Source organism: Lissotriton helveticus, chromosome 7 (assembly GCF_964261635.1).
Source record: "Lissotriton helveticus chromosome 7, aLisHel1.1, whole genome shotgun sequence".
Lineage (NCBI taxonomy): Eukaryota > Metazoa > Chordata > Amphibia > Caudata > Salamandridae > Lissotriton > Lissotriton helveticus.
In genome coordinates, this window is record NC_136068.1 from 440943116 (window position 1) to 440957877 (window position 14762).

Consider the following 14762-nt stretch of genomic DNA (forward strand, 5'->3'; position numbering starts at 1 on the left):
ATGGTGGTAGTGTCCAAATACACTGTCACCAGCAACCAATTTCGCAGGATGATTTTAAAACATTGGCCACTATTGAGCACAGAACCAGACTTCCAGAACATTTTTGCACAAACTCCAATCTTTGCTTATACCAGAGGACGCAACCTCAAAGAAATTCTCACCAAGCCCAGTGATCAAACAACCATGCAAACCTACAAAGGACTCATGCCGTGCTACAACTGCAGTAATTGCAACAATGTCATACCAGGGAATTTTACCAACCATCCGATGAAAGGCCACAAGGTCAAACTAAAAGTCAATGCTACATGCAACTCCACTAACGTCGTCTATATGCTCAAATGTCCGTCTGGCTCATGCTATATAGGCCATACAGAGAGACAAATACGCACACGTATCCTTGGGCACAAGAGTAACATTCGGACTAAAAATATGAGATCTACTGTAGCAGCCCACTTTCTTGAGAAAAACCACTGAGTGGCGCAGTTGAAATTCTTGATTCTGGAACAGATTAAACCCACAAGACACAATAAAAACACAGTCCTCAAGCGGGAGAACTACTGGATTCGCTACATGGCGACGATACAACCGAACGGGTTGAACGATAGGATGGAATTCCTATGTTACCTATGACTGTGAATCCTGATAGCACATCATTGTTCACGCACTGTGTATGATAGTGAACCATGACAGACTTTTCCTTTGAGAGTACAATATCATTTATGTTTCATGTCTATTTTATCCTCCAGTTTCATTTATGACGTGTTTTTACCGTGCTTCACAGCATTTTTCTTTGTCACTCTTCTTCACGCCTCGGTGGTTGACCTTATTCATCACCCCAGTCCAACATTCACGAGCACCTCACACCACTCCAAGATGGCGCCCACCAACGGGGCTCTAGTCCTTCTTGGATGTTACTTATTTGTGTAAACACCGACGCTGAACGCTTTCACCTAATCGAGTCACATGCATGGAAGAGCACCGCACGGAACCTAGCGGAGTTATAATACACCCCAGTAAGTACCGTCATGGACCGACTCTTTATTTAGATTTTAACCGGTGTGTGCCCCGAGCCTTAACGAGCTGCACACGTTTCTTTCAGGAACGCGGACCGAACGGTAACGACTATCGTGAGTCTGTTCACTTTTTCCATCATTGTGCATGCATATTCACAAGGATTGTAGGCTTCTATGCTCACGACCACTTTTTCCTCTATTTAGTTCACCTATCAGGAATTACGATCTTTTTTATGGAGAGGATTTGTTCACCTACACTCGCACTTTACCACGCATCAGTACTCCGGCACATTTCTGTTGTTCAACGCATGTTCTCTCGTTATTCAGTTTTAGCACTAGTAACCCGGCACATTTCCGTTTTTTAACGCATGTGTTCACGCTATTCAGATCTTAAACACCGTGTTGTTCACGGTCGCCACCATGACCTCCATTGAACTATGTATGTACTTACAGTTTATTTTTCACAGCAACAGTTGAGGCTGATAGCCTTTCATGTCTTTTTTCTCCTTGTAGAGTAATCCCCTGATGAAGGGCTGAACGAGAGCCCGAAATGCATTGGGAACACTAAAACCAATCACAAACGCTATTGATGAAATGTTTTGAAGTACGTACAACCATGAATTTAATGTGTTGATACAGAGACTACAATTTCAAAGACTTTGAGTATATATTTGTGTTTTCAAAAACTTTATTAAAATCATCAAGTGCATAAAGACTCGTTCTTCACGCAGTGCTTGGAGGAGACCACCCCCTTGCTGGGGTAGCTTTGTAATAGACTTTGTAGCTAGCCACGCTGTAGAGCACAGACAGCGATACCTCAACAGCACGCCACAGACCATAAACATTGTTGCATACTACTGAGGAATAAAGCAGTGCAAGTCCCATTCATTCCCTTTTTTAGGCAAATATGACACAGCCATAGTTAAGTGGAAAACATTTTTCCACGTAACTTATTTTTGCCCCAGCATTGTAGTTGATCAATTTGCAAGTTCCCCAAACCGAAAAGTCGAGTTTGGGCACAATTTTCATTTTAAAAGCAGTCCTACAACACAGGGCTACTTGTAAACTGACCCCAGGCTTCAGCAGTGCACACATGCAAATGCAGAAAGGGCTACTGGCTTCAAAACTGCCATGCCCTATTATATTCTAGGGACTTAAAGGTAGTTCTAATCCCCCTGCCCTATTATGTACTAGGGCCTTATAGAAGAGGCCATGCCAATCATAGGGGTACCCTAACCCATAGTGCACCCTAGTGTATGTAGGTGTTTTCACAGTATCTTTAGGTGTCTCTTTCAGAATAACACTGTTCAGGCAGAGGCCAGGGTCAGTCAGGTACCACCAGTACCAGTCAGCAAAACGATGGAGAGGGCCCAGGGCAGAGGATGGCTTTGCAACACTAAAGAAACACAAACTCAGAATTTAAAACATAACACCATGGTTGTGGGATTCTCTTTAATAATCAGAATTGATTTCTATCCTAATGAACCCATTTTCTAACATTAGGATAAGGAAAGACTGGGGAAAAATCATAACGTTCTAATCCAGGGGTACTCATAGTACGGCCCGCGGGCCGGTGGCGGCCCGGCAAGCCTTCCTTGGCGGCCCGCGGACCTTGCAGACAATCACTGCTCCCCCGGCCCCCACAGAGCAGAGTGGAGAATAGATGCAAGGGCGCAAAGAGGTGAAATACGACAAACAAAGCCTCTGCTCTGTGGGGCCGGGCGAGCGGTGATTGTCAGAGTGGAGTGCAGGGGCGCTACAACAAAGCCTCAATAATATGTAAATGGTCTTTTAAAGACCTGCTAAGGACTTTGGTGTGGCTGTCTGTGTGTGCGCGCTGGGGAAGCTGTCCCAGCCCGGACTGAAGGCTGATACAGACAGACAGACACACGCAAAGTGAGATGACAGAGGGGGAGGGAGGGCAGGAGGGAAGGAGGGAGAGAGAGATGGAGAGGGAGAGAGAGAGACGGCAGGAGGGAGAGAGAGGGCATGATGGAGAGGGAGGGCAGGAGGGAGAGAGAGATGGAGAGGGAGGGCAGGAGGGAGAGAGAGGGCATAATGGAGAGGGAGGGCAGGAGGGAGAGAGAGGGACGGCAGGAGGGAGAGAGAGGGCATGATGGAGAGGGAGGGCAGGAGGGAGAGAGAGGGCAGGAGGGAGAGAGATGGAGAGGGAGGGCAGGAGGGAGAGAGAGGGCATGATGGAGAGGGAGGGCAGGAGGAAGAGAGAGGGCAGGAGGGAGAGAGAGATGGAGAGGGAGGGCGGGAGAGAGAGATGGAGAGGGAGGGCAGGAGGGAGAGAGAGATGGAGAGGGAGAGGGAGGGCAGGAGGGAGAGAGAGGGCATGATGGAGAGGGAGGGCAGGAGGGAGGGAAAGGGCAGGAGGGAGAGAAAGGGCAGGAGGGAGAGAGAGATGGAGAGGGAGGGCAGGAGGGAGAGAGGGCATGAGGGAGAGGGAGGAGGGAGAGGGAGGACAGGAGGAGAGAGAGATGGAGAGGGAGAGGGAGGGCAGGAGGGAGAGGGGGGCGGGAGGGACAGAGAGGGCAGGAGGGAGGGAGAGGGAGGGAGGAGGGAGAGGGAGGGCAGGAGGGAGAGGGGGCGGGAGGGAGAGAGAGGGCAGGAGGGAGGGAGAGGGAGGGCAGGAGGGAGAGGGAGGGCAGGAGGGAGGGCAGCATGGAGAGGGAGGGCAGGAGGGAGAGGGAGGGCAGGAGGGGGAGAGGGCAGGAGGGAGAAGGAGGGCAGGAGGCAGAGATGGAGAGGGAGGGCAGGAGGGAGAGAGAGATGGAGAGGGAGAGAGAGGGCAGGAGGGAGAGGGAGGAGGGAGAGGGAGGACAGGAGGGAGAGAGAGATGGAGAGGGAGAGGGAGGGCAGGAGGGAGAGGGGGCGGGAGGGAGAGAGAGGGCAGGAGGGAGGGAGAGGGAGGGAGGAGGGAGAGGGAGGGAGGAGGGAGAGGGAGGGCAGGAGGGAGAGGGAGGGCAGGAGGGAGAGGGAGGGCAGCATGGAGAGGGAGGGCAGCATGGAGAGGGAGGGCAGGAGGGAGAGGGAGGGCAGGAGGGAGAGAGAGAGATGGAGAGGGAGAGAGAGGGCAGGAGGGAGAGGGAGGAGGGAGAGGGAGGACAGGAGGGAGAGAGAGATGGAGAGGGAGAGGGAGGGCAGGAGGGAGAGGGGGGCGGGAGGGAGAGAGAGGGCAGGAGGGAGGGAGAGGGAGGGAGGAGGGAGAGGGAGGGCAGGAGGGAGAGGGAGGGCAGCATGGAGAGGGAGGGCAGGAGGGAGAGGGAGGGCAGGAGGGAGAGAGAGATGGAGAGGGAGGGCAGGAGGGAGAGAGATGTATGTATGCTGGGTCTGGTGGCTCAGTGGATGAAGGCATCTGCTGCAGGGACCTGTGTGCAACCTCATGGTCACAAGTTTTCGTTGTGCTTTAGCCCCGCCCCTCCCCCTCTGACCCCGCCCCCACCAGTGCGGCCCTCGGCCACAAACCACACTGTTAATTTGGCCCCCGAGAGAAAGTTTGTGAGTACCCATGTTCTAATCTATACCTTGATGTTTTCGTGCAGTTCTTTGATGATGGTTAATAGCTCACTGTTCTATGTTAGGATTTTAACTTATAAACTGCAAATACCAAAAGAATCTCTCAGACAAAAGCAGTAACTCACTGACCTATTTACATGATATGCATTTTGTGATCTGCGTGGTACACGTTCTCTACAGCAGGCATATTACACCGCTGTGGCTACCTTACCAAGAGTCAAAACTTCCACTAGACAAACCTCCGATCTCTCTCAATAAAGGACATTAATCACCAAAGTTATCTTCACATTTTTATTGTTGCCTGAAAATTAATGGAGACCAGGAATGCAGCAGCAGGTATTTTTCAAACCATAATGCACTTGCAAACACGACGCCCCCACCATAAGTCCGTGACCTTTGTTTGCTTGGTAGATGCAAGATTCATATACATGTTTTTTTAACATTTGGTCTGATTACTATATGAAATAACAAACAAGCATACATGCAAACTGTGAAAACATGCCTGCTTTTCTCGATATTTCACTTTGAAAGTATGCGATTGTATTTGTTTAATAACGGGCGGTGATTTGTATAGTGTCACTGGGAAGTCCACAAGGTTGTCCCTGTCCCCCCCAGAATTTTAGTGTCTCCTATGCCCCTGGTGCACAAAGTACCTTAATTGCTGCACATAAAGTACAAATATCAGAGGAAACATTGATTATGCCACTTTACTTTCACAAGATAACCTTCTGCCAATAGTGATTAGAAGAGGTAGAGGTAGCAATGTATGAGCAGAAAAGGAGGTCTGCGTGCAAGGGGTGGGGCAGGAGCAAAGGTTTGCTAAGGACGTGAACAGCATTTTCCAATCTTAAAAGTGATAACATTGCTTTCATTTCACAAGTGGGGTACGCCTACTGCAATCCTTATCTGCAGTTCATCCTGACTTATATTCAAAATTGAGGCACATGATCCCACAACACCAATTTTGTGAACCTGGCTGCTGTGAACACGGTAAGATATAATTGTTGCGGTGTACATGAGCACCAGTTACATTACACAAAGACACATTAATTTTTTTGTAGGCACGAGGAGATTAAGTGATTTGCCAAGTATCACATGATGTCGAGTCGACGCTGAGACTGGAACCTGACAAGATTTACCAATTGTAAAGTCTGCAGCTCTGGCCGTTAAGCTACATTCTCTCCACATAGAAATGTCCAATCCCTCTCAGTCCCAGGAGAAATCTGAAAAGACTATCCCTCCACCCCATCACGTGTGATACTGCCAGAGCCTACTTTGGCCACGCCCCGAAGCCTTGTTCTTCTGCAAAGCGGCTCCTATCAGAGAGCAGAGCGACGCCCTTCTCCCTATTCCCACTGTGCTGCCTCTTCTATTCTTGATCACCACCAGTTACGAAGAAAGGTTTTGAGGAGGAGACCCGAATCCCCTATGAGAGCAGGTGAGTCGATAATTCACGATATTCCGGGGGCTGTATTTAATTCTGAGTAACACTCGTCCGAGGGCGGAGAGGGAGGGACCTCCCATCTACTTTCCGTCAGACTTCAGGTAACGGCTTTAAGGCGCTGGATGGCACACGGTAAATCCAAATTGTTTGGCTGATTTACAGTATCTTATCAGTCTTCGCAGCGCTCTAAGCACAGTTTACACATTCTGTAGCACGGTCTTGCACAGACGACGCCATAATTTACATACCGTAGACTTTCTGTCCTCGTATCTCACACTGCTTTAACAACTGAGTGAGTACACATTACACGGTGTTTTCTTCCCTCATACCGCACAATGCTTGTCATACATATTACACAGTAGCTTTTACCACCGTATATCACAGCTTTTTACAAAACGGTTACACGCTACACGTGATGCTCAGACCCTGCAACGCTTTACAGACGTTGTAAGAAGTTATAAAGCTCCATCTGTCTTCAGACACGGCGCCGGGTTTCCAACTATCTACAGAGACTCTCCAGGACTGTGTCCTGGTGCACTGTGCTGACCCTTGCACATGCAGCGGCATACACGTGTTATGTCACACAGGCCTCTTTCTACTTCCATCCAGCCCAGCTGAACAGGTGGGGTGGGTGGTGGTCTGGTGGATACAGACTAGTGAACACAGTCGCACAACTCAAAATGCGAGCACCAGCAGCAAAAATCATTGTCCAGCCAAATACTCTCTTTTGTAACAAAGATAAGTATTTTATTTCTAATGCTTCCCACACAAAGGAAGAATATGGCATGCACACACAATTTACACGGTCCTCCCCTGAGGTCTTAATGATTCTGTTGTCAGCCCCATCTCCTTCCTGAGATTTGCCCAAGCCCCTTTATTGTGATCTCTACCATTAACCATTATCAAAGAGCGCCCTTTGAGGTGACCAAGGGAGGCCTGGTCCTCCCCGCCCAAGTGTGTGTCCCACCCAGCTTACAGGAATACAGCAATCCACAAGTCTGTCTGGGAGGAGCTCTCTACCTCCACTCGATGATTCACCACGCAGGCCAGGGTCTCCCAGAATGGAACCCAGGACCCTCCATGTATTGTACATATGCATCCAGTGCATTTATACAAAATACACACATTGCATTATTCTGTATCCTCCATGGAGTGTATCATTCAAACACACTCATACATTTAGCACTTGCATTCAACCTGCATGCACTGCCCAGCACTGTATTCTTTTTAGGTCTCGCCTGTGTTGCAGCGCAAGCGCTTCTTCGCCTTGGCGAGAACTGTTGTCGTTGCTTTTGTGTCCAGCTTATCTGGAAGCAGGGTTGGTGTCCGCCCTGTCGCTATTAGGCCCCGCCCACCCTGACTGCATATTTTGCAAGCCTTGCTCTGGCTTTTCATGAAGCATTCTCGGCATTTGTTGGTGTCTGCCCTGTTCATTAGGCCCGCCTACCTTGCTTGCGCTTTTCAGGAAGCATTTTTGGCGTTTGTTATCTGCATTTTATGCTTCCTTGACACTACTTATTGAAGCCATTCCTTCAGTTTTCCTAAATTTCAGGGACACGTTGGCTGCCTTAGTACATTTCAGTGCAAATTTGAGTCATTTTTAAAAATATTTGCAATTTACTGCGGGATGTCTCGGGGAGTTAAACGCTTGCTACTGAGGTATGTGATGAACTGCAGTCAGAAGTTTGAATCACGACTCACTTTTCCGAAGTTTGTAAACTGAGTGCCCTCGCAATGGGCAGTACCAGCCCCTTTTATTTACAGCAATGAGAAATAGCAGAGTTGTGGTATATTGGCCCGAGAGCATTAAAGCGCTTTAGCTAAGCACCAGTTACATCACACAGTTATGTCACGGGGAGATTAAGTGATTTGCCCAGGATCACAGGATGTTGGTCCGAAACCGGTACTCGAACCACGTTCTCCAGTTCTCAAACCGGCAGGTACGTCTCGTAAGGCCACATATGGTCAGTATTTATTTGAAACACTAAATTAATAAAAATGTCATTCTTAGATGCTTGGCAAACCTCACAGGTCGGTTAACATCAGGGAGACTGTGCAGGTCTGCCAAGCCTCTCTGGGGCCCACAAATATCCTCCTTCTGGAGGACACCGACATGGCCACTCCCCATTCGGTAAATGCATTTCTCACACAAAGTACACACTGTCCTCGCGTGTGATACTCTGCATTAGAAGCCACAGTTCATGTGACACTTCTCATCCCGTTGGCTGCATGCCCTCAGACAAGAACCCGCCCCCAACCTACACTCTCTGCTTCACACTTCCAAGTGCAGATTTTCAGTTTTCCGGAAATCTCAACTTTTACTTGAGTGTCCCTGGAAAGCTAGGGTGAACTCCCTTTACATTTCTGCCAAGCCATGTCCTCAAATCTAGACCGGTGAGCATCATGCACACGGAAGTGTCCTTGCATTGGTGCAAATGCATGTCAGGGTTTTGTGGTAAATAAATAATTAATTACCGGTACTATTTTTTTTACATTAACTAAAACAGATAGCTCAATAAATAAGAGGCAGGATCCGTGATATCTGAGTCAGAATGGCTTTAATCGGATGGCTCGAGCCTAAAGACCATGAAGTGGCATGCAATGGAATGGAATGGCAGCTGCTCCGTCTCATTAACATTTCATAGTATATATAGTAAAACAGTATAATTGCATTGCATACAGTAGGCGTAACAAGTGACAAACGTAAGATAAGAACATATGGGCGTACAAAGAAGGCGTGCACAGGGCGTGTACGTAGACATGTGATGAAAACGTCACAGAAGTGTCATAAATGGGTGGATACATGGAGGGGGTTACCTGGGCAGCTGGAACCTTTAACCTACTGGTGTGCGCAAACAGGCTATGACGTGTAACTGGGGAGAGCTGGGGGCTCTGATTTCTACACTAGAAGAGGAGACTAAAGTCTGGGATGTCAGGACGACATGTGCCTATAGCATATCTGATATCTTGTGTTTGGAGTACATGTTGATAGGATCTAAATGTCATCAGGATAAAGGCTACTTGACACTAAGGCTGGTGCATGCATATATTCTACATGTATTGCGTGTGCTATGAATCTTCTATGGATATTAATTCAGTAATTCTCTTGCATGGAGACAGGAAGACTAGACTATAGCTGAAGATGTTTATGCGGTTCGTTAGCTTAGGAATGTGAAGCCGGGGAGCTGAACTGATAACTAGAGGCATAACATATTCTTGGCAGACAGGCGGGCAGGCCAGGCCGGGCACCGCGCTGCTTGGCAGAAAGTAAGCGAAGGGTCAGGGATGCGGGCGGGGCTGCATCGCTCCTCGGAGTGATTTCAGGAGACTGGAGCTTGAATCTGGTATCCGGGCCCTATGAGGCCTAAAAACGGGGACAACTCGATGAATTAACGTGCACAATGTAAAACGTTGGCAACATAGGCCTAATACTCGTTGCTTTCACGAGGACTGGATAACTGGCATACTAACGTTGGACACAACTATAATTGCGTCTTTATTCGGTCAAGGGGGAACATATGCATATCGATCATGCACATATAACATATAATGGGGAACACGTAGGGACACATGACAAGGCAAAATTCAATTTTCCTCATTCCCTCCTTGTGCCCTACGTTTCCTTCAGGAAACATCAATATTCATGATACCATCTATCTGTTCATAGAGCATCATTTGCTCGTCTCTAATCTTCTTGGAATGGGATTTAGGACTAGGAATACAAGAGGTAGCGCACAAGCCGCAAATCGCAGGGCCACATTGTAAACATAGGCAACAACTGAATATGATCATTACTACTATTCCTAGGAATGACAATACTTTCCATCCCCAGGCAGATATTATACTCCAGAGCCAACCGGACCATGTCCAGGTGCCTGGATTCTGGTGTAACTGATGGGCTATTTTGTGAAGTCTGGTTATAGCTGAATAAACAGACGGTGCGTTATTAGGAATGAAAATGCAGCAACTAGATCCGATGACTCTACAAGCTCCGCCCCTATCGGCCAGTATGACATCAAGAACAAGGCGGTTTTGGAGGACAACAAATCTCATAGCAGATTGTTCTTCGGTTAAGTTACCTAGAGCGGAAGTAGTCTCATTCACTACTGCTTCAAGGGTTCTTGTTAACCTACGTATTAGTTTACTATTCTGGATAGGTCCTATGAAGAAAAAGAAACCTTTATTGAAGTCTGTATACTGTTCTAAAGCAGTTTCAGTCTGATCGACAATTGGGGACTCGATCTCCCTTCTATGTCTGACGTGTACTAGATGTGTATTTCTGTGATAATCGGATGGGGCTAGGAAAACTGGTGGTAGTAGGAAGGCAATGTAACATGTTCCATCCCAATCTAGGGGCAGATGTACATATGCGGTCTGACCACACACAAAATACGAATGACGTGAGGCTTTGAAAGTAGACTTCCCACTGTCACTATACTCGACCACAGTAGTACAATCACTGTATCCTAGATGTACTGAACCATTCTTTCTAACACATAATTCACCTTTCACTGGTAGGACTGTAATAGCAGGCAAGTCTGGATTAGTCTCAGACTGAACATTCAAAACCATAAAATTCGAGGAGAAATTACCTAGATCATATACTTCATTTTCTAGATCTAACCCTGTTCTATGGGAAAGACCTTCCTTGTCCGGAAAACATGTTCTATTCAGAAGGGACTTATCGTCGGAGGATGATGTTAACGTAAACCATGCTCCACACGAACCATTGTGTGAAAACAGATAGGGAAAGAGTGGCAGAACTCCCTTCGGTGTCTGGAAAGGAGGGAGTCGACCACACACCCAACAATTAGTGGCATTGCTAGTCTGGTGTGAATAGTGTAACATTCGGATAAAAGTATTGTTGCGCATAGCAAGTCTGTAAGATAACTCGTGAGGAGGTAGTTCACTAAAGGTGTGCTCTACTGTATGATTAGAGGACAAATGTACATGTAAATCAATAGGAGGAAAATATACATGTAAAACATAACTTATGCATGTAACCATAAGACTCAGAAACAACATAAACAGTAACGTGATTACCCATCGGCTGCGCAAATTTTTACAATAACGTATTTTCTTGGAGTTTCGACTAACTCTCTCACTATGGGGGTCTATCTCATACATGTCAGGAACCTGTCTAACCGCTTCACCCGAGAGGGACTTAAACAATTAAACTGTCTGACTTGCTAGACCTCAGTTTCAGTTTATACTCCTGCTGCGGAGTTTTCTCTAACAGGGGGAGTTTAGAGTCAGTATCTGGGCAGTCTTTGAAAAAAGTCTTTGGACGGAATCCATGAAAACGTTTAACGTGACTGGAGTGGAGCCATCCCTTGCGGCCCTCCACTTTGACGGCGGTCCTTGTGGTCATCAGAACTAGTTTCAGCTCTTTCCAGCGGGGCTCCAGCGGACTTGAACGATCGAAATTCCTCACCAATACGAGGTCGCCAGGAATGACCTCGTGCGGTTTCACTTGAGTGTTGTCTGGAAAGGCAGCCGCGACCTGTGAACGACAAGAGAGTAGTGCAGACATCAAGGAAGCCAGGTAATCTGTCAGCATATTACTGTCAACATCTGTTATTTTACGTGGCATTGGTGTACCCCACATGTTCGGGGGACGACCGAAAACAACTTCGAAAGGTGACAGACCTGAACGGGAGTGAGCGACCATTCTCATGTAAAAAAGGGCGACTGGCAGAGCTACCATCCAATCTACGCCTTTCTCGGCACAGACCTTCGCAATGCGTATTTTCAGAGTTTGATTATGTCTCTCGACGAGGCCAGCTGCCTCGGGGTGTCGTACACAATGGAACTTCCACTGGTACCCTAACAGAAGAGATACTTGTTTCATGAGTTCGGATGAGAATGGCTGGCCGTTATCTGAATACACGACCCTAGGTAAACCATAGCGGGGAAAAAACACACGAACCAACTGCCTGGCAGTGGTCGCGGCAGTGTAATCTGGGACTGGATATGCTTCCGTCCATCTGGACAAAGCGCAAACTACTACGAGGACATACTTGAAACCTCGGCATCGATCCATCTGAATATAATCCATCTGGAGGACTTCAAAAGGGTGGTCAGGAGGATGGAATCCACCTTGTTCCACCGAGACACCTTTACCTGGATTGAATTGACAACATATCATACACGTACGTACTTTCTGTTTGGCTGCTGCTCGCAAATGCTTGTTAAACCAAATATTCTGGATACTGTCTATCATGGCTTTCTCTCCTAAATGTGCTGGACTATGCGTGGTATTAATAATAACTTGAACCATAGAGTCGGGGAGAAACCATGTGGCTCTTCCCTTCGTCAACCATCCCTGATCTGTCTGGACCCCTCCTTGTTCAGACCATTTCTTGATTTCGTCTGGGGTAGCATGTGTCTGTATGTCTAGTACGTCTTGTGTAGGGTCCTTTACTGTCATACAAGTCGTCTGCTCTGGAACATCTGTCTTTGACTTGTCAGCTGGAATGACTGGAGTCTGAGCTGTAAGCTTGGCTGTTCGATCTGCTAGATCGTTACCTTGGGAAATGGTGTCAATAGCTTTCGTATGTGCTTTGCACTTCATTATGGCAATAGCTGTCGGTAAATGTATTGCTTCTAACAGAGCTCGAATGAGGGGGCCATGCTGAATCTTGGCTCCATGAGAGGTCATGAAACCTCTTTCTTGCCAAAGGACTCCAAAGTCGTGTACGACTCCGAATGCATAACGCGAATCTGTATATATGTTTACTTTCAGGTTCTTAGCTCGTATGCAGGCTTGGGTCAGAGCGATGAGCTCTGCTGCTTGAGCAGACAGGGTGTCAATACAATGTGTTTCTATAACTTCAGTTTCAGTAGTCACTGCATACGCGGCTACTAGTTCTCCTGTACTTGTTCTCATACATGAACCATCCACGTAAAGTGTCATGTCTGGATCAGGTAATGCAATGTCCGTCAAGTCTTCTCTTGGCTTTGTCATGGTGTTGATAACTTCCACACAGTCATGTGTGGCAGGATTTGATGTAATCGAGGGTAACAGTGTAGCGGGATTTAAAATGTTGCAGCGTCTGATTTCTATGTGTGGCTGAAACAATGTCAGTTCATATCCTGTTAAACGTGCAATTGTCAAGTGCTGAGTCTGTGTTCGGTTTAACAGAACTTCCACTGAGTGTGGAACTTGTACTGTCAGGGAATGTCCTAACACTATGGAATCACTTTGTCTGATAGCTAGAGCTGTGGCTGCAACCGACTTGAGGCACGCAGGCAGAGCCTGGGCTACTGGATCTAATGTGCTAGAAAAATAAGCACAGGGCTTGTGTTGTCCTGCTTGATCTTGCGTGAGAACAGACAATGCTGTACCATCACGTTCAGTGACAAAAAGTGTAAAAGGCTTACTGTAGTTTGGTGTCGCTAACACAGGTGCATTACATAAAGCTTTCTTTAACTCATTAAAAACAAGTGTATGTTCCTGGGTCCAAGGGAGGACAGTCGATGTCGCTGCCTCCTGTGTCGTTAACTGTATCAGTGGTTTAGCTAGATATGCATACTGAGGAATCCATTGTCTGCAGTAGGAAGTGAGGCCGATGAAGGCTCGTACCTCCTTCTGTGTCTTGGGCTGTGGAAGATGTGCTATTAACTGGATACGGTCAGGTGTCAACTGTCTACCCCTCTTGGACAGTAAGTGTCCAAGGTATACCACTTGCTGGACACAGAATTGCAGTTTCGAAGGGGACACCTTGTGCCCCATGTCTGCCAGGAAATACAAGACTGTCAGTGACGCACGTTCGCAGTCACGTTCTGTACGGGCTGTGATCAATAGATCATCGACATACTGGAGCAGGGCAGTGTCAGTTGGCATGTGAATACTGTCTAGTTGTCTTTTAAGTGCTTGACTGTAAATACTAGGACTTTCTGTGAAACCTTGAGGAGCTCGTGTGAATTTATAGCTTCTTCCATTTAAACAGAATCCGAAAAGAAACTGGCTGTCTGGATGAATGGGGACACTAAAGAATGCGTTCTTGAGATCAATAACAGTAAAGAACGTAGCTTCAGAATCAATGGCAGTCAATAGGGAAGAGATATCTGGAACCACAGGGTACTGGGGCATGATACATTTATTGAGTTCTCGAAGATCAATCACTAATCGATATACTGGAGGTGCATTTGGATCAGTACGTTTAAGAATCGGAATGATAGGAGAATTACATACATTGGAGTCAGTTTCTACAACCACTCCTTGAGCAATGAGCTCGTCAATAATTTTCGATAAGGCTGCTACAGCCTCACGTGGCAATTTGTACTGTCGGATTCGTGGTAATACAACGCCTTGTTTCAGAGTGACACGATATGGTGTAATGTGCATACATCCTACATCAGTTGGACCTTGCGCCCATAAATGCTGTGGTACATTCAGTAATCTAGGATCAAAATCTCGTAACACATAATGACCTTTAAAATCACGTAAAAACAATCTCACTCCTTCCGGAGAGCAGCATATTACCGCTCCTAATTCTTTCAATGTTTTAATACCTAGTAAATTTTCAGGACACGATTTCGTAAGTAACAAGTCGGTAGTTCGGGACAGTGGACCAACTTCTAGGGAAACTGGTTTCGATATTTCATTAACAATAGGCTTTCCTGAAAATCCCAGGGAAACATTTCTTGAGCCTGAGAGTGGAGCCCCTGGAACCTCGTCATGACTGATGGTAGTCCTACTTGCCCCTGTATCAATCAGAAACTTTCTGTCTTTCCCTAATACTTGACTGTGTACATAGGGACCCTCTTCATCTACA

The 14762-nt window shown here is 47.0% G+C and overlaps 1 protein-coding gene across 3 annotated transcripts in view; it reads left to right on the forward strand.

Moving 5' to 3' along the window:
• Window positions 1-5839: 5839 nt before the first annotated feature.
• LOC144768576 (sulfotransferase 1 family member D1-like) overlaps window positions 5840-14762 on the forward strand; it is a 434742-nt gene continuing 425819 nt past the window's right edge. The window contains exon 1 of one of the 3 annotated variants that reach the window (XM_078652353.1): window positions 5840-5976. In XM_078652353.1, coding sequence (XP_078508479.1) covers window positions 5967-5976 — 10 coding nt within the window. In that variant the 5' untranslated portion in view covers window positions 5840-5966. The remainder of the gene's footprint in view (window positions 5977-14762) is intronic. The other 2 variants (XM_078652359.1, XM_078652358.1) reach the window with 2 other exon arrangements.